Here is a 23,283-nt window from a genome sequence, read left to right as displayed (position 1 = left end):
CCCGGGCTCTGACGTCACAGGGAGGAGGAAGGAAGCGGCGGAAGGGTAGGCTGCGGCGCCGCCTGGGCTCCAGCTGCGCCTGCGCAATCGGCGCTCCCCGGAGAAGAGGCGGACGCCGGCGCGCCTGCGCGGGTCGGGCGCAAACTGCTCCACTCCCGGCGCCGCGGTTACCATGGCGACCCAGCCTTGTCGTCATGGCAGAATTTGGGGATCGCGACTCCCATCGGTCTCATCCAGTTAGGCCTGACGCTCTCCCATCCTCTCCGGCTCCTAGGCTGTTTTGTCACCGCCAGAAATGTTAAGTTCCAAGATCCTGGACTACAACTCCCATCGTTCTTACTGGGCTACAGAGCCCATCATCCTCACCCTCATCTAACCTGCTCCTTGAGCTGTGCTGCAGATGCATTTGGCAGCTGGAAGATTCACTCCCCAGGTTCGTTCGTGGCACATTTTGCTTGGAGGTGATTTATTTCGCTCAGAGCTTCTGGCTGCTGAAAGCCCACCTGTGGTGCCCCAGTGTCCATCTGCCTCCCCAGTGGGGACCCTTAGGGTGCTGCCATGCTCAGGCTTAGCAGGACTTGCACTCGGAGCCAGAGGCCTCCATGACAGGATCTTCATTCCTAGTTACTCAAGGATTTCCTGTGCTGCGTAAGGCTCCATCCTTGCAATTGACAGGCTTGTCCGCTTCATCATGCTCGTTGCAAGGAATGGCCTGGGGAAAACATACCAGGACCTTTCCAGAGAGAGTCAAAACCCATCCTTCAAGCGCCTTCGGAGCAATGGGACAGCTGCCAAGGGACAGGCTGCTACAGGACGCGAATGTTTCTAGTCCCTCTCACAGTACACAGTCCAACAAATAATAAAAGTCATAAAGCTGTTGTTGTTGGCACAGAGACTTGAAGAGTCTTTTGGCACATTTTCTTTGCATCTAAGGAATGGAAAAGAGATGCTGAATAAAGTGGATTACTCCTTAGCATCGCCTCTTTAGTGAGGCTGTTTAACCAAGTTTCTACTAAGGGCATATTCCCCTGGCAGTACCAAAGGTGATTTTTCAAGAAGCAAATGGACTTTGTTTTTCTTTGGGGCAACCATGACCTGGATGACTGAGAATCTCCATAGACATTCACCTGGCAGGATGATCATGGGCGTGTGAGTGAGTGTGCAAAATAAGGAAGATGACTTTGACAGATATATGCAAGAACTGGAGCTGACAATAAGTGATGTCATGTATGTAGCACACCACACACGTGAGATAAGTAAATTGTTCTGGATGCCTATGTCCAACAACTACAAAGCATCATACCATCACCGATCTCTCTGTAAAATTTAGCTGCTTTTGAACTAGGAAGCCTGGAGCAAATGTTGTGTTAAACCATGAAATAGCTGACTTGTTGGGGCTTAACATTTTTTCTGATCCTATTGGATGATCTACGATTACATATCAAATGCGCTTTCTAAACTCAATTCCTTTCTCTATTAGGGCTAAAAGGCACATTTTAGATGTTCGAAACTGACTCGTGTGAATTTCAGAAGGATTTTATTGGGAGCTGTCCAGCTATAGAAATGGGCAGCTATAGAAATGTTTTAAATAAGCTAATTGAAGTGACTATTTGAAAGCCTGGTTTAGGAAGAATTAAAGTGTGAAGCATTGGAAATATGCTTTTAAGGATAGTTAGTATAATTTAGGGTAGAAGATACTGGATTTCCAAAGAGAATATGGAAAGCGTCTGTGATGTTAGCATTACATTCCTTTGAGGGTTGAGAGCCCATGGCTCACCCCATGGCTGAATTTCCCAGCAAAAAAGATTGTACCATTTTATGCTTTTCATCCTAAAATCACTTGACTGGTTTGGTGTACATTTCCATCTGGGTGTGTGTGTAAGGCGAGGAGGAACCATTTGACCCCTCACACACAAACAATATTTTGGGCCATCCCTATAGACTAAAGCATTTAGGTAACAGCAAGCCAGGTTATGATTGTGATCTCTCGGGTTTAATTGTGGTTAAACCTGAAGCATTCAGAGTCCTGTATTGCAGATGCTATAAGCCAATAGCAACGGCTCTTTCTTTGTGGCAGTAATGTGACAGGGTGTGGTGAATTTTTAATGATGATTGATTTTTTAAAATGCATTGAGCCAGAGCAATGATGAGTCATTCCCTCAAGGCTCCTTGACTGCCTGCCTTGTGCGCGACATCATGAGATTCAACCTGTACTCTAAAGGAGAATATTTGTAGCTGAGGGTTGACAGGCAGGGACCTTGGTGCTCTCTGAGCTTGTTTGTTTTCTCGCAGAGGTTTCATTATCCAGACTAGGGAACATCATCAGAGCTAGTCAGTGCTAAGATGGCCAGCACTGATGACGATCCCTAGTCTGGGTAACGAAACGTCCGGGAGAAAACAAGCAAGCTCAGAGAGCACCAGGGACCCCCTCGATTCAACCTGTCGACGAGCCGTGTTTATGACTCCTCAGAAATAAATCCCGTGGAGTTAGTGGAATTTAATCCCAAAGCAAAAGTGCTCAGGATGGCAAAGTTGGCCATTGTCAGGGAAAAACCGCACACTGTGTGTTGTGGGGAGAGAGCAGGGGGCGGGGGGGGGGGAAGGCTCAGCTAATCTCAATGTACACATGTTGTACTTTGACAGTAAAGGTTTATTATTAATATGGGCAAAGAGAAAAGAACTTACTCCTAATTAAACATGCATCAGATCCTATATTTACGTTCAGTAATTCTGGTCAGACTGTAATTGCTGCAATCGTTTTCTTTGCTGAAAAGTTGTATTGTCCTTGACTTACAATAGTTCATTTACTGACCATTCAAAGTTACAACAGCACTGAAAAAAAGTGACTTATGATTATTTTTCACACTTAATAACTGTTTGCAGCATCTCTGTGGTCACGTGATCAGAATTCCGAGGCTTGGCAACTGACTTGTACTTATGACGGTCGCAGTTTTGATCCACTGCTTTGAACCCGCAGCAGCAGACGACTGAACCTGGCGATGGTCCTTTGCCACGGTGGAAGGTTATTCACCACAGATTCACCACAGTAGGCTGCCGTTCTAAATGTGTAAGGCATGCTTCCGGGGAAGTTATTTTTCAACATCTGCCCTGCACTGAATATATGAATTATGCAGAATACAAAATATTGGTTAAAAACAAGACCAACCTCTCTGGGACATTAAAAACAAGCCCTGGGGGACGCCTGCGGGCACTGACACGGCGGTGGAAGACCCCCTGCACGGAGGCAATTTTTTTAATGATAATGCAATTTTAATAATGCATTTATTTATGAGTGAAAGTGAGTTGTTTTTTTCTCCCCCAAAGGATTTCATGCCGGTTTTGGTGCAGCCACCCGTTGCTTTCCAGCGGGCAGATTTGGCCTGCACTCCACTCCTCGGACTGCCGGAGAAAAGGGGTCGCGCGGAGCATTGCTGGGGGGGCTCCGGGACCCTTCCAGCCCATCTCTCCCCCAAAGGGAAGGGCAGGCTCGGCCTCAAGAGGGCTCCAGAGCGAGCTTTTCGGCAGGAGCCTCGTTGGCGCAGTAGGCAGCGCGTCAGTCTCATAATCTGAAGGTCGTGAGTTCGAGCCTCACACGGGGCACGCCAGCTTTTTTATTTTTTAAATTTCCCCTCCCCTTGCAAAGCCGGTGGACAGCGGCGGGGCGGTGGTGGGGGCTTTGCAATTCCCACGTGCCCAGGAATTTTTGCGGGACAAGGGCTGCCCCGGGGAGGGACGCCCCGCTTCGGGAGCCGCCTTCTGCCAAACTCTGATTGAAAGCCCCGCGAGGGAAAGGGCAGGACGGCCCGAGGGGAGGAGGGCGCCCTCGCGTGGCCGCCCCGGGACTCCCTTCTCAGGAGGCGGGGCGCGGCCGGGAGGAGCCGGTGGGCGTGGCCAGCGGGCTCAGTGGGCGGGAGAAAAGCCCCGAGAAAGGCGGACCTTTGGAGCTGGCAGCTGGCAGGAGGAGGAGGAGGAGGGCTCGCCGGGGCTCTCGAGCCTGATTGGCTTCCTCGCAGACGTTTCACCAGCCCGACTAGGGAACATCATCAGTGCTGGAAGGGAGTTGGGTTTGCGAGGAGGAGGAGGAGGAGGGGGATGGCTTCTTTTCTTGCAGACAGGGAAGCCACCAGACCAGGGGTAGGCAACCTCGGCTCTTTTAGGACTCATGGACTTCAACTCCCAGAATTCCTCAGCCAGCAGGAATTCTGGGAGTTGAAGTCCATGAGTCCTAAAAGAGCCGAGGTTGCCTACCCCTGCACCAGACTATAAACCAGGGGTCTTCAAACTCGGCCCTTTTATGACTCGTGGACTTCAACTCCCAGAATTCCTCAGCCAGCTGGCTGAGGAATTCTGGGAGTTGAAGTCCACGAGTCATAAAAGGGCCGAGTTTGAAGACCCCTGCTATAAACTGACAGCAAAGCCCAACCCTCACTGGCACTGATGATGTTACCCAGTTGGGTCACGCAACGTCTGCAAGAAGGCGACGCAGCTCAGACCCCCCCCCTCCTCCTCCTCCCTGCAACCCTCCTGGCGCTGGTGCGGGAAACGAGCCCCGGCGGGGCTGCGCGAGAGCCTCCCGGCTGGGGGAGCGCCGGGCCCCGCCCCCTCCCGAGGCGGGGCGGGCGGGGGCGGGGCCTGCGGGAGCGGCGGGCGCCGATTGGCCGCGGCGCAGCATCCCGGCGGCGGCCCGAGCGGGGTGGCGGCGGCGGCGGCGGCGGCGATGGCGGTGTGCGCGCGGCTGTGCGGGGTGGGCCCGGCGCGGGGCTGCCGGCGGCGGGGCTCGCAGCGCAAGGGGGCGGCGGGCGACAGCAGCGAGCCGGACACCGACCCCGAGGAGGGCGGCCAGGGCGAGGCGGCGGCGGCGGGGAGCGAGGCGGCCGTCCGAGCGCCGCTCTCGCTGCTGGAGCTGCCGCCGGAGCTGCTGGTGCAAATCTTCGGCTCGCTGCCCGGCACCGACCTGCCCAGCCTGGCGCTCGTCTGCAGCGCCTTCCGACGCATCCTCCGCACCGACACCATCTGGCGCCGGCGCTGCCGGGAAGGTGAGGCCCGCCAGGCCGACCCGGGGAGGGGGAGGGGGCCCCGGAGGAAAGGAGGGAGAGGGGCTCGCTTGCAGACCCCAGACCGGCGCTCAAGAGAGTCCCTGTGTTTTATTTTTGTTTCATTTTTTATCATCTATTTACATCTATCAGTCAGCTAACTATAGGTCTGTCTCTAATTATTTATAATCTATCCATCTATCATCTGTAATTTATCTATCTATCTATCTATCTATCTATCTATCTATCTATCTATCTATCTATCTATCTATCTATCATCTATTTATCTATCTATCTATCTGCCACGCATGCCTCCAAGAGGCAACTCTGGCATTTTCCCCTGGCATTGGAGCTTTTGGTTCTTGCAGCAGAAGGAACAGAGATTCCCACCGACCAACCACGTCGGCCTCTGTGCAAAAGGCCCTTTTCCCTGAGGGTTGTATCCCAAGTGGCAAAGGCAACGGATGGCCCACAGAGCAGCATTTCACGCTGTCCTTAAAATATACGGGTAACTTCAAGGCAATTGCAACTAAACCTCTGACCTCAGAAGCCAAAACCTTTGCTTTTTCTATTGACCCTTGACAAGCAAATACTGGCAAAAGTATATCAGGAAGCTGGAGAAGTGACAGCCGACAGGTGCGCTGATTTCCTGCAGGTTTCCTAGAGGTGCAGGTTTATAGCTGTCTTAAGGGAGAGACCCAAGACTTAAGGCAAAAAACCCACAAACAAACAGGGAGAGACGCACCAAGATTTGCCCCTTCTTAGGACCATCATCATCATCATCATCACCCTTGGAAGGGACCTTGGAGGTCTTCCAACTCTTACTAAAGCAGGAGACTCTATATATACCATTTCAGACAAGTAGCTGTCCAATCTCTTCTTAAAAGACCAGGGCATGTTCTGGTACACACTTGGGGAGAAAAGATTTATTTATTTAGCATATGGCAAGGGAGAAAAGAAAAAAGGGGTCTTTAGAGAGGGGATTCTTAGAGGAGAATAAGCCAGGAATGACCAGGGAAGATCCTGCAGGTCCTCCTTGCACCGGGCAGATTTATCCCTTGAGATTTATCCCTTGAGCCTCTTGAAGTCTCCACCACTTTCTTTTCCTTTGCTTTTGAAATTCTTTCCAGGCAACTGTACAGTCACATAGAAGATTCTGTCCCCTAGAAGGCTTAGTGATAATTTTCAAGGAAGGGTGTGGGCAGCCTCCCAATCCAAGGGGAGAGGTTGCAAAGGAACAAAAATGGAGCAGGTGAATTTCAATGAGAGGCCACCTAGAATAGCTTGGTAAAGTCCCTTTCACAGCCATAGGGCTGATTTGGATAACTTCTAGGAAGTAAACGGAGAAGTGAGTTTTCAGCCAGTTAGTAACAGGTCGAAATAGCTGTGTGATTATAAGCCAGTTGCCAAGAATAATCAGACCTCTGACCTAAACTCAAAAATAACTCCATACTTATTTGTAGTAACTAGTTCGCGCAGTATCTTGAACCTAATTATTGACTGAGCCCATTTTATGGATTCACCTAATTGAATCGGAAACAGTCATTATTTTTCCCCAGTGTGCTAAGCTACGCACACACAAAAAGCTAAAACTAATCTGGCTAGGTCTAAGTGGTTAACTGTGTGGCCAGCCAGTGTTTGTTTGTTGTTTGTTTGTTTTAAATCTTGATACCTGTTATTGTCATCCCTCGTTTTGGTAGCCTTACGTAGCCCAATCTGAAGCTTAATTGCATCTTTCAAGGAGTGCAGTTGTGTAAATCTACAGCGTAGCGTGCACGTGTTAAAACAGTTCATCCAACTAGTTTGTAGAGTTGGGCCATGCCTTGTAGCCCTGCTTAGGTTTAACACGAGGCGTGGGAGGATAATGAATATTGACCATACGGGTGATTCTCCCGCTGCCAAAGCCAGATCTGGGGGAAAAGCCCTTTCCTTTCGCAGCCCCTGTGTCCTGCTGATCTCCGCCGGCTCCTGCCCACCTCTTCTTTCTCTTCAGCACCGCAGTTGTACCGTTGCCCCGGGGGCCCTTAATGCAGACCGTCCCTGGCCCTGCTCTCCTGGTAGTTGCTGCTGCGTCTGATGCCTGCAATGAAGTCATGCCTTTGGGCTTGGCACGGAGGAGGTTGGGGGCAGGCGTCTGAGCGCAGCTGCGTCTGCCCAAGGCAGAGCCTGGCAATGCTCTCGGGATGCCTGCGCTGGCTCTCTCCTGCTTGGGGGGGGGGGAGCTCGGTCTCGGGATATGGAAGGCGATAGCACTGACTCATCCTCCTGGACTGGATGAGAACCAGAACTTCCTCTTAAGGGGACTTCATTGAGCCTCAAATCCTGCCTGAGATGATTTGGGCCAAGCGCCATCTTCCTCCATGATGGCTATTGTGAGGAAAGCCAGATAAGATGCTGTATATGGCCTCGGTCTACTGAAGGCTTCAGCAGACCTCTTGAGCAGTCTGAGTTCCTACATTTCTTTCTACAGTTAGGTCTTTTTAAAGCACACCTCTTTTAAATCATGTCTTCTAAAAATGAGGCAACTTTTTTTCCTGTACAGCAGTGCATCCCTTTGGGAAACCAACTCATTTTATTACGCTACAGGCACTGGATGTGGCACAATGCCTGCTTCTCTAAAGCGGAGACCAATGTCTGCTGGAGAAAATAGCAGGCAAAGTACTGTAAGGAGTCAAATGGTTACATAATTTTCTTTCTGACCTTCTGTTTTGGGTTCCTATCTTATCTGATATAGCAGGTTTCAGCTTCGTGGCTTGCAAGGTGCTACAACTTGATAAGGTAGCCTGTCCTATCCTGAGACCCATGGGTGCTTCTCTTTTTTCCTTTTTCCCATTTCTGGAGGACGTTTTGAGTGTGCGATGGCAGATTTGCTAGCATAGCCACAAAACCCAGAAGGGGTCCGACTCCCACCTCATTAAAAGGCAGACGTTTCCCTGAGCTGCAGCTCTCTTCATCGGACACATGAAACAGCCGGACTGTTGGCAGATTTAAATTGCAAGGAAGTGTGGAGAAGAGAAGGGAAGACAGGTGGGCTGTGCAGATATACAGGGGATACGGATCACTCGCCTGGGGCTCAGAGAGAGGGAATGGTTGGAAGTCAGCCAGCCAGCTTCAGTGCTTAAGAGAGGCGTGGAAAGTGGGCCTCCCACCAATCCAGCACCTTAACCACTGGCTTTCCATTTGGGTGTGTGGCTGTGTATTTAAGGGCAGCAGCACCTGTCGGATGTTGAAATGATCCTGAGCGTATTTAACTCTGTGGAAACCTTGCAAGAAAATAGTTAGGTAATTCTGGATGACGAGAAAGAAAGACTTACCAAAGAGCTGCCTGCTTTAGCATGGAGGAATTCATCAAACACATGTTGGTTACTAGTCAGAGTGGCTCCATTTTGGCACCAGAACTCGTGGTTTATTTGCTATGGTCTCCATACCATAGTCAACCCCAACAGTTTTTGCCTTTAGTCTTACGAAACTCTGGAATAAATAGCCTTTCTCTCTCTCATATGACTTTGAGGACACTGAGGTTGCAATTCAGTTTTGTATGAGGCTATAAATAGATGTTCACGACTGCTCTGTGGACTGAATTAGTAAATTCCCCCTCCTGCTTTTATTTTGATTAACCCTCATACAATCCCTTAGTTCTCGTTTGTTTTCTTTCTAAATGTTAGCCAGCCTGATCTTTGCCTTTAGTAACTGCTGGGGAGCAATCAGCCTTTCTAACAATCTGAATCCTGGCTTAAGTTCATCACAGGGAACCAGCAACAGACAAACATCTGATGTGCAGAATCGTGTTGGCTTTAGAAAGTTTGGGGGCATTGTGAGGAAAACAGCTAGTATGGTGTCAGGCTACAACCCAGCATTATTTTCTCCTTTGTGCACGGACGTTGGCAAAGACTTGGTCTCTTCCCAATGCTGCCTTGGAAATATTATGGGGATATGATCTCAGAGTGTGCACAGAGTCCTGGGTCAGGATTTGGCAAGGCTACGGCTATTTCCCCAAACTCTGGCAAGAAGGAATTTCCCTTTGGCCAGAATGCTCTTCACCCAGGGGTGTTTTGGCCGCCCCCTTGGCTCTATTAGCTGAAGAAACAGGCTTCTTTCAGTGGGATGTTCATTGGCCGCCGGTGAGGGCGGTCTTCCTTTGTGGCAGGGGGGGATATTTCATTTCTTCCCATTAGCAAAGGCTTGAGCAACGACTGCCAGATGTGTACAGCTTTATACTGTTAAGGACAAGGAGCACAGGGGGGCCTGCACACCTATGGGTCCCCTCCCCAGCATTTATTTACTGCTTGGGGATGTTTATCTCTTTACTCTTAGCAGCTATATTCTCCTCCTCCTCCTCCTCCACACATAGCCTTGCGCCTTCAGGATTGCATTGTTCCTACTGCTTCCACTTCCTGCAAAAGTGACAGCAAGTTAAGCGTCACCGGTTCATGCCAGTAAAAATTAATAGAGAATTTCCAGAGCTATAGTCAATCATTCTTTGGACATTTCTCCTTACGAATATTCATTTTTTATTGCTGGGACCTGAACTTCAAGCTATCTAGATTGCGGAATGAGAGGAAAAGGCTCAAAGTTATGTATTTCCATCGACATTCACTTTGAGAACACCTTAAATAATTAATTCCTCTGGTGATTTGCAGCGGAGAAAGATTTTTAATCTCCTCCTCCTCCTCCTCCGCTTTCATCTTTCCCTTCCTTGCATTAGATCAGACGTACCAGAGGGTGGTTTTTTTCTTGTAAACACCCATTATCATAACAGCTTTTCAAGTATTCAGAGTGTTTCCTGATTGTTATCATGGATTCCTAGGGCAAGCTTTTGAAATTGGCAGGCAGCGCAAAAACTTATATTGGAAGAGGTTTCCTTCACTGCTTCCAAGGGATATGTCCTTCCCTGTTGGCTGCTATGTCTTTTTTTTACCATTTTTATTTATTCATTTATAACATAAAATATGCAAAAATTAAGGGACAACGGTAGAGAAAGGGGAAAAAATGTGAAGAAAGGGAAGGGAAGAAAGAAAAGGCATTGACTTCCGAGGTTGGCTGCTGGCATCTGTACAAATACACAGATGTGAGATTGGCTTGTTGATAGGGAAGTGGGCATTACAGTAGCCTCTACTTGAGAAATAAGCCAGAATGGGAGAGGCACAGAGCGGGACATCTGAGAGCAACAGTTGTGTTGGAGGCTGTGTCCGTGTGGCCGGTCCAAGGTGAAAACTTACTTGGGCTTTAAGCGGAGGTCACAAGGCTCCCCTTGAGCAAGGCAGGCCATGCGCTTGCTCTGGGCAGCAGATGGCATTGCATTAGAGCACATCTCAGTCCCTTGTGACACCTGTCCCTCCATTGAATTTCAGAATATGGCGTCTGCGAGAACCTACGGAAGCTGGAAATCACCGGAGTATCTTGTCAAGATGTGTATGCCAAGCGTAAGTCCTAAGCTTCTAGGTTGCCTCCGAAAATAAATTTGCACTACATCTGAAATGTGGATGGCTGGAGTGAGCCTGTCCACAGTCACCCATTTGGCTTCTCAGGGAAGACAGATGCCGCTGTCTTGGGGTCTTCTTCCCAGAGGCCAGGGTTTAAAATCACTCTGAGCCCCCTCCTCATGTCTGAATGGAAAGCAATCAGCCCTTGGCCCAGCTCTCTCGGCCATGAAGAGCGTTTATGCTGAGCAGGCTTAGCGGCTGATTGCTGTACTTCCCCGAGTATTCCCCATGATCGTGACTCACTCCAGCCTCAGGGTGTGTGTGTGTGTGTGTGGAGCACACACCCGTGGAAGGGTGCCTAAAAGCCATAGCCTACTCATCCATTCCTTTGGATCTGATAGTTCTCAGTTGACTTTTATGTGGAACTTGTACACTTGTCTTAGACAAAGGTGTCCTGTGGTAATATGGGTATCCCTTGACGTATGACCACAGTTGAACCCAAAATTCCTGTTGCTAAACAAGACAGTTAAGTGAATTTTGCCCCATTTTACGACCTTCCTGGCCACCATTGTTAAGTGAATCACTGCAGTTGTTAAATTAGTAACAGTGTTGTGAAGTGACCCCATTGACTTTGCTTGTCAGGAGGCCGCAAAAGGGGATCCCGTGTCCCCAGGACACTGCACAACCGTCATAAATACGAGTCAGTTGCCAAGTGTCTGAATTTTGATCACATGACCATGGGGATGCTACAACAGTCGTAAATGTGAAAAATGGTCATAAGTCACCTTTTTCCGTGCTGCTACGTTTGAATGGTCACCGAATGAACTGTTTTAAATCAAGGACTATCTCTATACACGTCAGTATTACTTAATTACGGTTTGTTGAATAAACCCTTGACTCATAAAACTACACCGTAACTCACCATTCAGATCAAACTCAACGATAATCCAGCTTAGCAATTTCTTCAGATCATTCTAGATCTAAGCGCTTTGCACACGGCCTCTGACGAGGCTAAACTCACTGAAGGAGGCAGAAGGATTTAAAGTTTGTTGGCCAAAAATTGTCTCAGAGGGTTTGAAGCAAGAAATTGCCCAGCTCCTCCAGCAGGATCCTCACTTTGAAGTCAGCCTTGCAATCGATGGCCGTGAGTAGGCGAGCGGCATTTTCACAGTCCCCTGGTGTGTCTGCTCAGGTATAAACCCGCGAGTGAAGTCGGGGCGTTTTATGAAAATTCTTCCTGACTACGAGCACATGGAGTACAGGGATGTTTACACCTGCCGTATGTACCTTCCTCTGACCAGTGGTTTCTGCGCTGTGAACGCATGGAGTGTGCTTGCCTAACCGTGTAATTAGCCCAAGTTAAACATTGAAACCCTGGACTTCATTCAGGGACTGAGAACGTCAGAGGCCCTGCTGTGCAATCTTACGGGGGTGGAGACGCAATTCTAAAGCCGTTGCTCTAGGACAGATTTTCCTAACCTTGGCACCTTTGAGACTCCCAGAATTCCCCAGCCAGCTGTCTTGAGACCTGAGCAAGAATAGGGTCTGTGGGCCATTACGTGTCCCTAAAGTAAGCAGCATGCTCTATTCCTGTCCCTCCCAAGCTTTGGGCTTACTTTTGCTACTGAGGAATTCCTTTCCTTCATATCTGAGTCCTTGTCGTTTGTTCTCCTAGTGCTTCACCAATACCGGCATATCTTAGGTCTCTGGCAACCAGACATTGGACCATACGGGGGTCTCCTGAATGTGGTGGTAAGTCCAGAGCGCTGTGTGAACTCTGCTTTTCTGCTCTGCTTTTCTCTGGGTATAAGATTATTTTTCCCTTTCTTGTCCTCGAAGGAATCTATGGTTTGGTCAAGGCCTAAGCATGATGTGTGTGAAGTAGGACATCCGACCGATCCTACTACAGACACGTGATGTGAAGAGCTCGCTCTCTGTAATATTGGGAAAGATGGAGCGAAAGAGAAGAAGAAGAGCGGGTGGAGATGCTCAGTTACCGTGCTGATGGGGGCACCCGTTGGAAGACCTGCGGACCAAGTCAGGACAGATCATCATGGAGACAATCTACACGGTTGCCTCCAGGGAGCAACAATTCAATGGCATCCGTCGAGGCCTACAAGCTCATCTAGATATGGCAGCATTTAAAGCAGGGCTTCTCAATCTTGGCACTTTTATAACACGTGGCCTTCAACTCCCAGAATTCACCAGCCCGATGGGAGTTGAAATCCCCAACCTTAAAATGGCCAAGGTTGAGAGGTGCTAATCTAGATGACCTTGGCTGATCTTGAAACGCTGAGCAGGGCCAGATCCTATTAGTCTTTGGAGGAAAGACGTCAATCCAGGGCTAGATTGGAAAATCAGAGAAACTTCCTGGAAGAAATCAGTGGCAAATTTGTTGGATATTGTTGCCAGGAAAGTTGCATGGTATTTATTCTAGGAAGTTAACCTCAGCTTGAAAGAGATTTTATGATGTATTTGAAGAATGAGGAGAAGGGACATCTTTAGTGGAAGAGATTGCGTAGAGGTTGGGAAAGAAATGGAAGATAAATCATGTGAGTCAGCTTATCCCATAAATGGCAACTGGAAAGCAACTAGGAAAAACCATTTCCAGTTATTCAGACAAGCTCCATCTAAATCAATGCTGACAATCAGGCTAGGGAAATTTTCTTACAGTTTCCAAGGTTGATATTGGGCTTCCCTAGTTGGACCAGCTCAAAGAGCGGGCACCAGGTCTCAGCCAAGTAACTTAGATGCCACTCGAGTGAAATGTAGAATCTTGCAAGAGATTGTAAGAGGAATTCCCCAAAGAAGGTGTCCCATCAGCTCTTCCTAGAACAGATACCATGCGATTTCCCTGCGGTTTAGATCTATTTTCTTTTCCCTTCCTTCCCCAGGCTGCCCAGAGATTCCCCAGTTCAGATAGGTCACTCAGAGGTGGCTGCCTTAAGCCTGAAAGTACAATCAGGGGAAGATGCAAACATACTGTGTGAACTGCATCCCTGGGATGTCCATGATTTATATATATGGTTTTCTCCTGTCACGTCCCCTGTGTGAGAGGGAGGGTATCTGGGCTTGGGGCCATAGGAATGCTTTCCTTCAGGCCTGGAGTCAGTCAATCAATCAGTCAAAGAGTAGAGCTGGAAGGGGCCTTGGAGGTCTTCTAGTCCAACCCCCTGCTCAAGCAGGAGACCCTATACCAGGGGTAGGCAACCTCGGCTCTTTTATGACTCATGGACTTCAACTCCCAGAATTCCTGAGTCAGCTATGCTGACTCAGGAATTCTGGGGGTTGAAGTCCATGAGTCATAAAAGAGCCGAGGTTGCCTACCCCTGCCCTATAGTATTTCAGGCAGGTGGCTGTCCCGTCTCTTCTCAAAAGTGGTTGGCTAGACCCTCTCCTCCTGCAGTGATCAAAGGCGGCTCTCCTGTCTGGGTTTTGTAGAATGGGTCCTTTCCCCGGCGTCTTTATTTCTGATACCAACTTCAGGAGACCTCCATTTCATCAGCTGCCTGGAGGCATCTTCTGGGCAGCACAAACGCACTCTGGGGCTTAAAAGGTTGGGAGGGGCTTGGGGGTGAATGGAGCTGAGCAGGAAGGCTGAAGTGGTCGCTGGGCTTGGACACAGGCCTTGGGGCACAGCGACCATCCCAATTGGGGGTGGGGGTGGGGAAAGGAGGCTGAAGGCAGGCAGTGGCAGACCCTCCCCTATTGTCAGCCTTCCCAGGTAGACCAGACAGGAAACAGACCAGGTGAGCAACTTCTGCTTTATTGTAAAGGCTACCTTAACAGAAACTTGACAGTCTGCAAGTACAAATCTCCCACTCTAGTCTTGAGAAATTAAGTGTGGGGGGGGGGGGAGGGGAATCCCTTCTGTCTGAGCCTCCTCCTCTGCCTGTTATGCAGCTGCAGGCGGCAACCTCTCCTGTTGAATTGTTCCTGAGGCAGCATCTCTTCCCACTCCTGAAGGTCGTTCTCACCTACCATTAACACCGATTCCGCCCTTGGCAGGTTGACGGCCTGTTCATCATTGGCTGGATGTACCTGACCCCCCACGACCCTCACGTGGATGGCCCCATGCGGTTCAAGCCCCTCTTCAGGGTGCACCTCATGGAGAGGCACAGCGCCACAGTCGAGTGCATGTACGGACACAAGGGACCCCACAGTGGGCATATCCAGGTGAGACACACACCCCTCTTCTCCCTCTCCCACTGAAGGAAGGAAAATTGCACAATCCCCCTGGCCTCTGTTCCATGGTCCCCCAGTCCAGGCAGGGGCTTCGGGCTTCTGACTCTCAACCTCCCTTTCCCAAAACGGACAGATTGTGAAGAAGGACGAGTTTTCGACCAAGTGCAACCAGACAGACCACCACCGTATGTCGGGCGGGAGACAAGAGGTGAGCTTGGCCTCAGCGTCCCCTAAAGCAGGGCTAGGCCACCTTGGCTCTTTTATGACTCGTGGATTTCAACTCCCAGAATTCCTGAGCCAGGATGGCTCAGCATGGAAACCTCTCCCTTTCCCCTCAGCATGGCTGGCTCAGGAATTCTGGGAGTTGAAGTCCACCAGTCATAAAAGAGCCCAGGTTGCCTACCGCTGCCCTAAAGCCAACCTCTGAATGACGGTGGCTGGTTTTCTGAACCCCACCCTGTGTGGTGGACCTAGTGGGAAGTGCGGACAGGGTCGGAAGGGGCTGTGTCCAACCAGTCTGTCTCATCCCCCCACCCCCCCACCCTGGGCCATTTTTTGCAGGAGTTCCGGACGTGGCTCCGAGAAGAATGGGGGCGGACGCTGGAGGACATTTTCCACGAACACATGCAGGAGCTCATCTTGATGAAGTTCATCTACACGAGTCAATATGAGTAGGTGGAAAAAGGGGGGCGGTCTGGTCCCTCTCCTCAATCCCGGCCAAGGGACAGATGCCAGATGCTGATTTAGGAACAAAGCGTGCTAGCGGGCTAGTCCGTTGCACCAGCAGTCTCGTGGGCCCAAGGGGAAACCCCTTATCCTCTTCCTCCCCTCTCCAGTTTTGTTAAGATTGGGGGTTTCTGCATTCCTGATAACGCCTGAGCAGACTTTGCCAGCCATGCAAAGGGGAGCCGAGAGGCCCCTCGACAAGGTGGCCGTCACATCCCTGGGGAAACTCTGCAGGGCTCAGCGGAGACCTCTCCTCTCCTCCCTTGCCTTACCCCAGCTCCCTCCTCCTCCTCCTAAGCTAGTGGCCCCCCCATGTCCTCTACTGCGACTCCCATATTTCCCCACTCCTATGCCTACCTGGGAAACATCAGGTGAAAGAATTACCCTTAAGTTGAAGGATGCGACCTTTCTGGTTATCGGGGATTTAAGCCCAGCCGAAGAGAATTTTCCCATCATATTTTAGTCACCCGTTTCCTTTAGTAAGTATTAAACAGCAGCCTGGCTAACGGGGAGAAACCGCCATTGGAACAACCCACAATCCTATGAATAAGCTGGCATTTGAAACAGCATTCCCTAATGTCGTTTTCCAGTTTGCCAGGATTGAAACAGGAAAAGAAGAGAGTTTCGGACATCAAGGAAAATGGAGAGAGGGCAAAACATGCAGGATTAAAGGAAAATTCTGCAGCAGGCAGCCAGGAAATTACCACATTTCAGTTTTCCACGTATTTCATTAGGCCTGACCTTAGTTTGTGTCCCTCTCTGGGAAATGGACTAGAGACTTTAATTTCAGACAGTTTTGTTTTAAATGATGAAAGTTCACACACCACAGTATCTGATTTAGAATCGCTGAGTGAGGCGGGCAGCACCTAAAATTGATCGAAATAAATACATGAATTGATCAGGAAACGGGAATGGTTCCGACCAGTCCTCTCTCGCTCATCCTGGGCTGCTTTTTCTGTTCCAGCAACTGCTTAACGTACCGACGCATTTACCTCCCTCCGCGCAGTCCGGAGTACCTGATCCAGCCGGGCCTCTTCAAAGGGACCTACGGGAGCCACGGCCTGGAGATCGTCATGCTCAGCTTCCATGGGAGAAAGGCCAGGGGAACCAAAATCACGGTGAGCACGGAGGGTCCAGCCTCTGGAGTCTTAGACTGTGGCGTGCTCCGTGGGTTTTTATTATTTTTAGTAATGCTTCCGTCCTGCTTCCCAGAAACATTCCCGAGACTACGTACCTCACACCAGACACAGCAGTACCAACCCAAACACTGAAAATCAGCTGTAAGCCTAAAAGTGCAAATAGCAAGTCCCGTCAGCTGCCGGGAGCTGTTGAAGTCGATTCAGCTTCTCATAATTCTCCCTCCCAGCCTCTGGCAAGAGGGCCGGGCGTCCAGATCCCTTCGCTTGCCTCTGTAACCCCCTTGCTTTCCACCTGGAGCTCTCGAGCTGAAAGCCAGCAGGTGCAAAGAGACGGGTGCTGGGATCCCGCCGGAACTGGGCCAGAAGGAAGGGAATCGCCTGAGCCAGAGGCAGGGAGCTGACAGCCTGCCTAAGACCAGCAGATTTCCAGCCTTCAAGGCAGCCTTGACCAGGGAACCAAAATCATGCGGGCAAATGCTACTTTTATTCTAAGATTATAGTAATTTTTTGCAATGGTCATCAGGCAAACGTGGTAGCCGTAAAGGAAACACAGCAGTTCTTAAGCGGACCGGTGGTTTGCTACAGGCCCAGTTTTGATGAAAACCAGAAATAAAGGCTGGCAAAACCCTCATAAAATGCAGCCACGTGACCCTGGGGCACTGCAAATGGACACAATTTGGCCACATTGGCGACTGCCTGAAGCTGGCCACATACTTGTGGAGAAGACCTGACTGTTGGAACTTTGAACCCCGGTCGCAAAAGTCTCCTTTTGCAGGTTGGCTGTAACTTCAAACAGCCCTTAAGTGACCAGTGGTAAGTTGAGGACTACCTGCATAGTGGCTCAAGATAAGAGGGGTGAGGAGAAGCAGACGGGGGCTTGGAGGAAGCTACCTGAGCGGGACTCTAGGAGATGGACAAAGTCCTGGCCGGCTGCTTCTGGGAAGGCAGATTCGCCTTCATTTGCTTCTCAACCACCTCCAGGGCGATCCCAACATCCCAGCCGGCCAGCAGACAGTCGAGATTGACCTGGCCCACCCCATCCAGCTGCCTGACATTGAAAACCTGAGCAACTTCAGCGAGCTCTCCCGGATCGTGCTGGAGGTGCGTGAACAGGTGCAGCGGGAGCAGCAGAAGCAGGAAGAAGGCCTGCCAGAGGAGCCGGAGCCGGAAGCCAAGGAGGAGGAGGAGGAGGAGGGGGCTGGATCAGAGGCAGCTGGAGAAGGAGCAGCCGCCTCTGGCACCCCCCCTGCCCCCTGCCCCTTTGTCCTGCCAGGTGGCATCGCCTCCCGAAACGAGGATTATCCCCGCACCTGCAGAGCATGGTAATGTTAAAAGGTTTAGGAGATTCCCACGGATAAGGTTGATTGGGATATTCGGTGAGAGTCCCTTAAATTTCTGCCTCTGCCAAGAACTCCTAATCTACGTAAAGGGGAGGCTGTTTCCTTCTTGGGAGCTGGTCACGTTGGCATTATCTGGGTCCCTCCCAGGGGCAGATTTTATTTTTTTTAAATTAGTCATTACAGTCCTGCCGGCAATATTTTGGCTTTCTGTGTCAAAACTAGAGGGAAAGTTTCAAAAATCCCACTTCGGAGAACTAAGCAGGATTGCATTGTTATTTTGATTTCATAATGCACGTCAAAATCGGGCGGGATGATTTAAACAGCTTTCGAAATGGTGGGTCAAAACATAAATCAGTCGCCTCTCTGCTAAAGGCTGCAGTGCAGCGTTTCTCAACTGTGGCAACTTTCAGATGTGTGGGTTTCAACTCCCAGAATTCCCAGCGAAGGTGGAGAAACACTGCCATTGTGGCAAGCGAGTCAGTGGACTGAGCCATTATTGCTGGTGCTCCAGAAGGCCGATCTGCGTTAAACTGAAGCCCAGATGAACTTTTCTTGGTACCATTTGTGGAGAGTCTCAGTCAACCAAGTCACGACTGTCCCTTTTTCAAAAGGCTTTCTTGGCTTTTTTCTCCCTGAAAACGTTTTACTTCTCATCCAAGAAGCTTCTTCAGTTCAGTTCAGAACTGAAGAAGCTTCTTGGATGAGAAGCGAAATGTTTTCAAGGGAAAAAACCAAGAAAGTCCAGTCGCCTTTTGGAAAAACAGCTTTGTGTTTTCTTGGAAATGTCTCTACTACTTACATCTGAACTGAACGTGAGAACTGGACTTTTTTGGGAAATGCTGACGGTGTCTTTTCCTTCTGCTTCTGGTAGCTTCTACGGGACTGGCCTCATAGCAGGCCATGGCTTCACCAGCCCCGAGCGAACCCCTGGGGTCTTTGTCTTGTTTGACGATGACCGCTTCGGCTTCATCTGGTTAGAGCTGCAGTCGTTCAGCCTCTACAGTCGCATCAAGGTCTCCTTCCAGAACGCCGAGGCGCCGTCGCGGGAAGCTTTTGACGAGATGCTGAAGAACATTCAGTTACTGACCTCATGATGGTGGCCATCCAGGAACCCGAGGAAGGATCCCCTTCTCCCATCGTGGGGGCCTGACCTCTGCACGAGGGGCCACGCGTCCTTCTCCATTGGGCCTTTTTATCAAATTGTACCCTCCTCCGTGCGCTAATGTTCCTTTCCCAATATATGATGTATAGTTTGTAATATAGCTTTATTATATTGGGAGGGCAGCTTGCATGCTCGTGTCTTCATTTCCTCCCCAACTTCTTCAGAAGTTCGAGGCCTGAGTTGGTATACACACACACACACCCCTAGCCTCTCGCGCACAATGGATATAGTCTCAAAGCAGGCTTGGGAGAGTACGAAACCAGCCACCCCACCCCACCCCGACTTGGCCGGTTCTCCCCCACCCAACCCCACCCCCGCAGCAAGCAAGAAGACGCTGCGATTTGGGGCTTCTTCTTAGAATGGGCTCTCCTGACTTTAAAAGCCTCTTTGGTCTGGGCTTTTTGTTAAACAGAAGTGAGCTGCTAATGATCTTAAGATTTAGAAAATATTAAATCCAGCTGCCCCAAGAAGCTTTTCTAAAAAAGTAACCGTGAATAGAACTCTGTTTGCTTGGCATTTTTTACATGGCGACTGTTCTTAGCATGAAGAATAATATTGAGGTCTGTTAAGCAACACAAGGGATAAAATCTCCCCCTCTTCCAAAATTAACCAGCCCGGTGAGCCTCTGTGAGAGCATCGTGCTCCAATCTTTGCCACCCTCAGGTTTTTCCCTTAAAAAAGCTTCTTCCCAAAGTCTCTGTGTGACGTTTGTACCGCAGAAGAAAAGAGGGGGGCTTTGTTAAGTCGTTCTTGGGGGCGATGCCAGGGTCAGAAAGGTCAGACTGCTTTACGTCCTGATCTTACCTGTTCTTGAAACACACCCACCTTTTTTGTCCTGGCTACCAGCACAGGTAGAGGCCACAGCAGTGTCGCATATAATTCCCGTCATGTGTGCAACAATATTGTGATTCCAAACTCCTTCGTGAACCCCCAAATGTGCAAAATCCATGCAGTGAAATGCAGTCAAGTATCTGGGACTCCTGTCTCAGTTTGCATCCTCTGGAGGCAGCTGATCCTTTGACAGGACTGGGCCTGGGCCGGGATTCCCCTAAAGTCAGTCTAGACCAGGGTTTTTGAACTTCAGCAACCTTTAAGATGGGTGGGCTTCGACTCCCAGAACCTGAATGTTGAAGCCCACCGGTCTTAAAGTTGGTGAGATTCAGAAAGACCGGTCGTGACTCTTGCTTTTCAAGCTTGGGGGCTTAGAAAGAATGGACTTCAAGCCGGCTGGGGAATTCTGGGAGTTACGTCCACCCCTTTTCCAGCTGCCAAGGTTGAGAAACACTGAGCTAAATCCTTGGTGACAAATAACGGGCGGGAACTGCTGTTTTCCCCTCCTCTCTTTTGGGAGTTGTAGCCCACCCCACAATCCTTGTTAGGATAAAAAGCAGTTGCCTAAAGATTTTCCATTCCATTCCATCCCCCTCTCGTTTCTCTCTCAGTTGGGACACGGTGTCCTGCAGGTAATGCTGTTCTGTAATCATGGATACTTCTCCGCCAGCTGTCCTGGATTATCCCCAACGTCAGCGCTTGGTACACCGTAGAGCTATTTTCCTGTTCGTTTCTCCCCCTCCTCCCCCCCTCCTGCTAAGGCAGAAGAAACTGCCCTCTGCTTGATTATCATATTAAGGTTCCTCTGTGGGATAACAGATAACAGCTCCCGTCTGTTAACAGCGAGAGTTGCTTGGCAGACAGAACTCTTCTGCTCGGCCACAAATCCAATCCAATCCCAAGCAAAGGCTGAGAGGGGGGCCGTGGGAGGATCGGGCAGCCAGGAGCCCCTGGAAAGGGGCCAGAAGCTGGACTGGAGATGCAGCCCGGAGGAAAAGGAAAGATGGCTGAAATCTGAGGACAAGGTGAGGTTTGGCGCCTTTACCCAAATACAGAAGAAACTGGCAGTGTCTCTTGGATATAGGAGGACCCCACCCCCACCTCGAGGACCCGTCTAGGTTGGGGAAGGGTCCGTTAGTTCACTCTCAAGTAGGAGCCTCTTTGTCCAGGATGTTGGGGGCCAAAGTCTAAATCATTGGAAGGGCCACAGATTTTCTGCCCTAGAAGCTACTGTTCGGAAAGCCGGCTAAAAACGGGCGGAAGGGCCACCGGTAGTGCTTATGTCTCCCCTCTCGGGCATGACAGAGGGGGGAGCCAGTTCCTGCAGTTGGGCCCAAACTGGATTCTCACGGTGTCAGGTTCTGTTTCTTTCCACAAACTGGTTGGGCAGGAAAATGTGGCAAACGCCTCCGGAGTCCACAATAACGGCCAGGAAACCCGGCAGTGGGTGATTCTTTTGCTGCGTTCCAGCAGAAGCCACAGAATTCCCACTATGGGCTGGGGAGGGTTTTCCCCCTCCTTCCGTCCCAGAAAGGGCGAGGGGGCAAGAGGGCTTTTAGCCACTTCGCTCCCTGGTAAATTCCCAGTTGGCTCTTTTTGCACCAGGGACCCCCAGCGAGGCCAGCAGGACGTGGAGCATTACGACCGATGCTCCCAAAGGGCTGGTGGCCAGCGGTGGTCATTCAAGCTGCCCCCATTCTGAATGGCCTGTCAAATCCTGGGCTGGCACTAGCAGGCCAAAAGGGGTCTTCCCCTTTTGCCCCATTTCCCAGCCGAGCTAAGTCACTTAAGCAACGCCCCGGCCAACCTTTTTTATTCTCGGGTATTTAAAGCCAGCTCTTAAAACTCCCTTTGGAAAATTGCACCAGAACGCTGGTCTCTTGGAAAGGCCTGCAATGTGGGCGCTGTGCATGGAGGCATGGATAAAAGCAGCTCTGCTCCATTGTTTCTCCCAAAGCAGCTCTTTTGTGTTGCTTGATCGGGGTGGGGGCTGTGCCTTCCCTGCTCTGCTTCTCAATTCTACGAAAAGGCTTTGCCATGGAGAAGGAAAGGCTGCTCCAGCCTTCACAGGCCCGACTTGGCTTCCCTTTCTGGATTAGCTTATGAAATATATATTTTTAAAAATTTCAGGAGAAGGCTCATTATATACCCGTGAGGGAGAATGAATGAGTGAATGAGGCCACTTGTATTTAGGCTGCGTTTGGGCTTTGATGGGTCTGTGTGGGGGCCCCCCTCTAAGCGCAGGCATTAAGCGTGGCGGGCATGGTGGTGTTCTCAAATCAGCGAGCATTGAGCATTCCTCTGCTGGCGGCTGAATTTGCTGCCACTGCAACTGTTGGCCATGGACGCTGGCGGGGTCTGGCCTGCTGGGATTCCCCAAATCAGGGGGGCATCTGTGCCCCCCCTTGTAAAATACAGTTTGACCTTATGGATGTGGATGCAGTAAGGAAGGGCCTGCCTATTTGGCAGGAGGTAAACAGGAATGCCGATAGTCCCTTCCCTTCTTTTTCCTCCCTTCCCCTCCCCCCATGTGCATTCCTGACCTGTGGCCGCTGGCCTACATTTTACAGGAGCTGCCCAGGGGTTTTCCTCTCTGCCTCTCTGGCAGCTGCTGCCCCGGAGGAGAGAGCGCTGGTTTTACAACTTGCTTTTCCAGTTTCAGATAAGGATAACAACAACAACAATAAAAACATTATGTGCATTTGCAACTTGCTGTTTCTCTGACTTCCGTTACTGCAGGGGTCTTCAAACTTGGCCCTTTTATGACTTGTGGACTTCAACTCCCAGAATTCCTCAGCCAGCTGGCTGAGGAATTCTGGGAGTTGAAGTCCACAAGTCATAAAAGGGCCAAGTTTGAAGACCCCTGCCTTACTGCTTTACATTAAATCCATGTTTTTCGACCTTGGCAACTTTAAGAGGTCTGGACTTCAAGTCCCAGAATTCTTCCTATCCCTGTGTTTGCTTGAACCCCACAATTTTCTGGCTGTTTGGCCAGACCGCCAGGCAGGATAAAAGGGCCCTCCCAGGTTTCCACATTTCCAGCCTAGATTTAAAGCGGACTTTTACGCATTCTAGCTATTTTGTTTTTTTCTGGAGTCAGGTAGCGCTTTTATATATCTATAAAAAACTCCCCTTGCAGTTCCAACAGCCTGCCAACCTCCGGCCCGTCTTTCCCCGCCGTCCCATCCCTCGCTGACGTCCCGGCAGCTTCTCAGCCTGGGAAGGGCATTCCCGAGCCACGCGGCCGCCCCGCCGCCCCCAGCAGCCGCCTTCCCACGGCCGGGGCGAGGAGAGGCTGGCCGGGCGGTGCCGGAGCCGAGCCCGCTTCTCTCCCGGCTGGCGGACGCTGCTCGTCTCCAGCAGGGCCCCCCCCAGATGTTGTCCGCCGCTGCGCGTCCGGCCGGCCCGGGCTTCCTCCGGCTCCCCCCGCCCGTCCGCCCCACG

General features: G+C 50.5%; 1 protein-coding gene across 2 annotated transcripts; it reads left to right on the top strand.

Annotated features, from left to right (window-relative positions):
• The first annotated feature begins 4,686 nt into the window (after nt 1-4,686).
• FBXO31 (F-box protein 31) lies at nt 4,687-19,135 on the top strand. 2 transcript variants are annotated; one of them, XM_083370787.1, is made up of 10 exons: nt 4,687-5,036; nt 10,385-10,456; nt 11,649-11,735; nt 12,132-12,208; nt 14,465-14,632; nt 14,775-14,849; nt 15,203-15,312; nt 16,332-16,485; nt 17,488-17,828; nt 18,718-19,135. In XM_083370787.1, exons 1-10 carry the CDS (start codon nt 4,718-4,720, stop codon nt 18,938-18,940), a joined length of 1,626 nt encoding a protein of 541 aa, XP_083226913.1. In that variant the 5' UTR covers nt 4,687-4,717; the 3' UTR covers nt 18,941-19,135. The 2 variants fall into 2 exon arrangements, with proteins under 2 accessions (XP_083226913.1, XP_083226914.1); XM_083370788.1 differs by lacking the exon at nt 11,649-11,735.
• The last annotated feature ends 4,148 nt before the right edge of the window (nt 19,136-23,283 follow it).

The sequence above is a fragment of the Vipera ursinii genome, assembly GCF_947247035.1.
Source record: "Vipera ursinii genome assembly, chromosome: 10".
In the NCBI taxonomy this organism is placed as follows: domain Eukaryota; kingdom Metazoa; phylum Chordata; class Lepidosauria; order Squamata; family Viperidae; genus Vipera; species Vipera ursinii.
The sequence above is the reverse complement of the archived record's forward strand: the minus strand, read 5'-3'. Positions and strand labels throughout refer to the sequence as shown.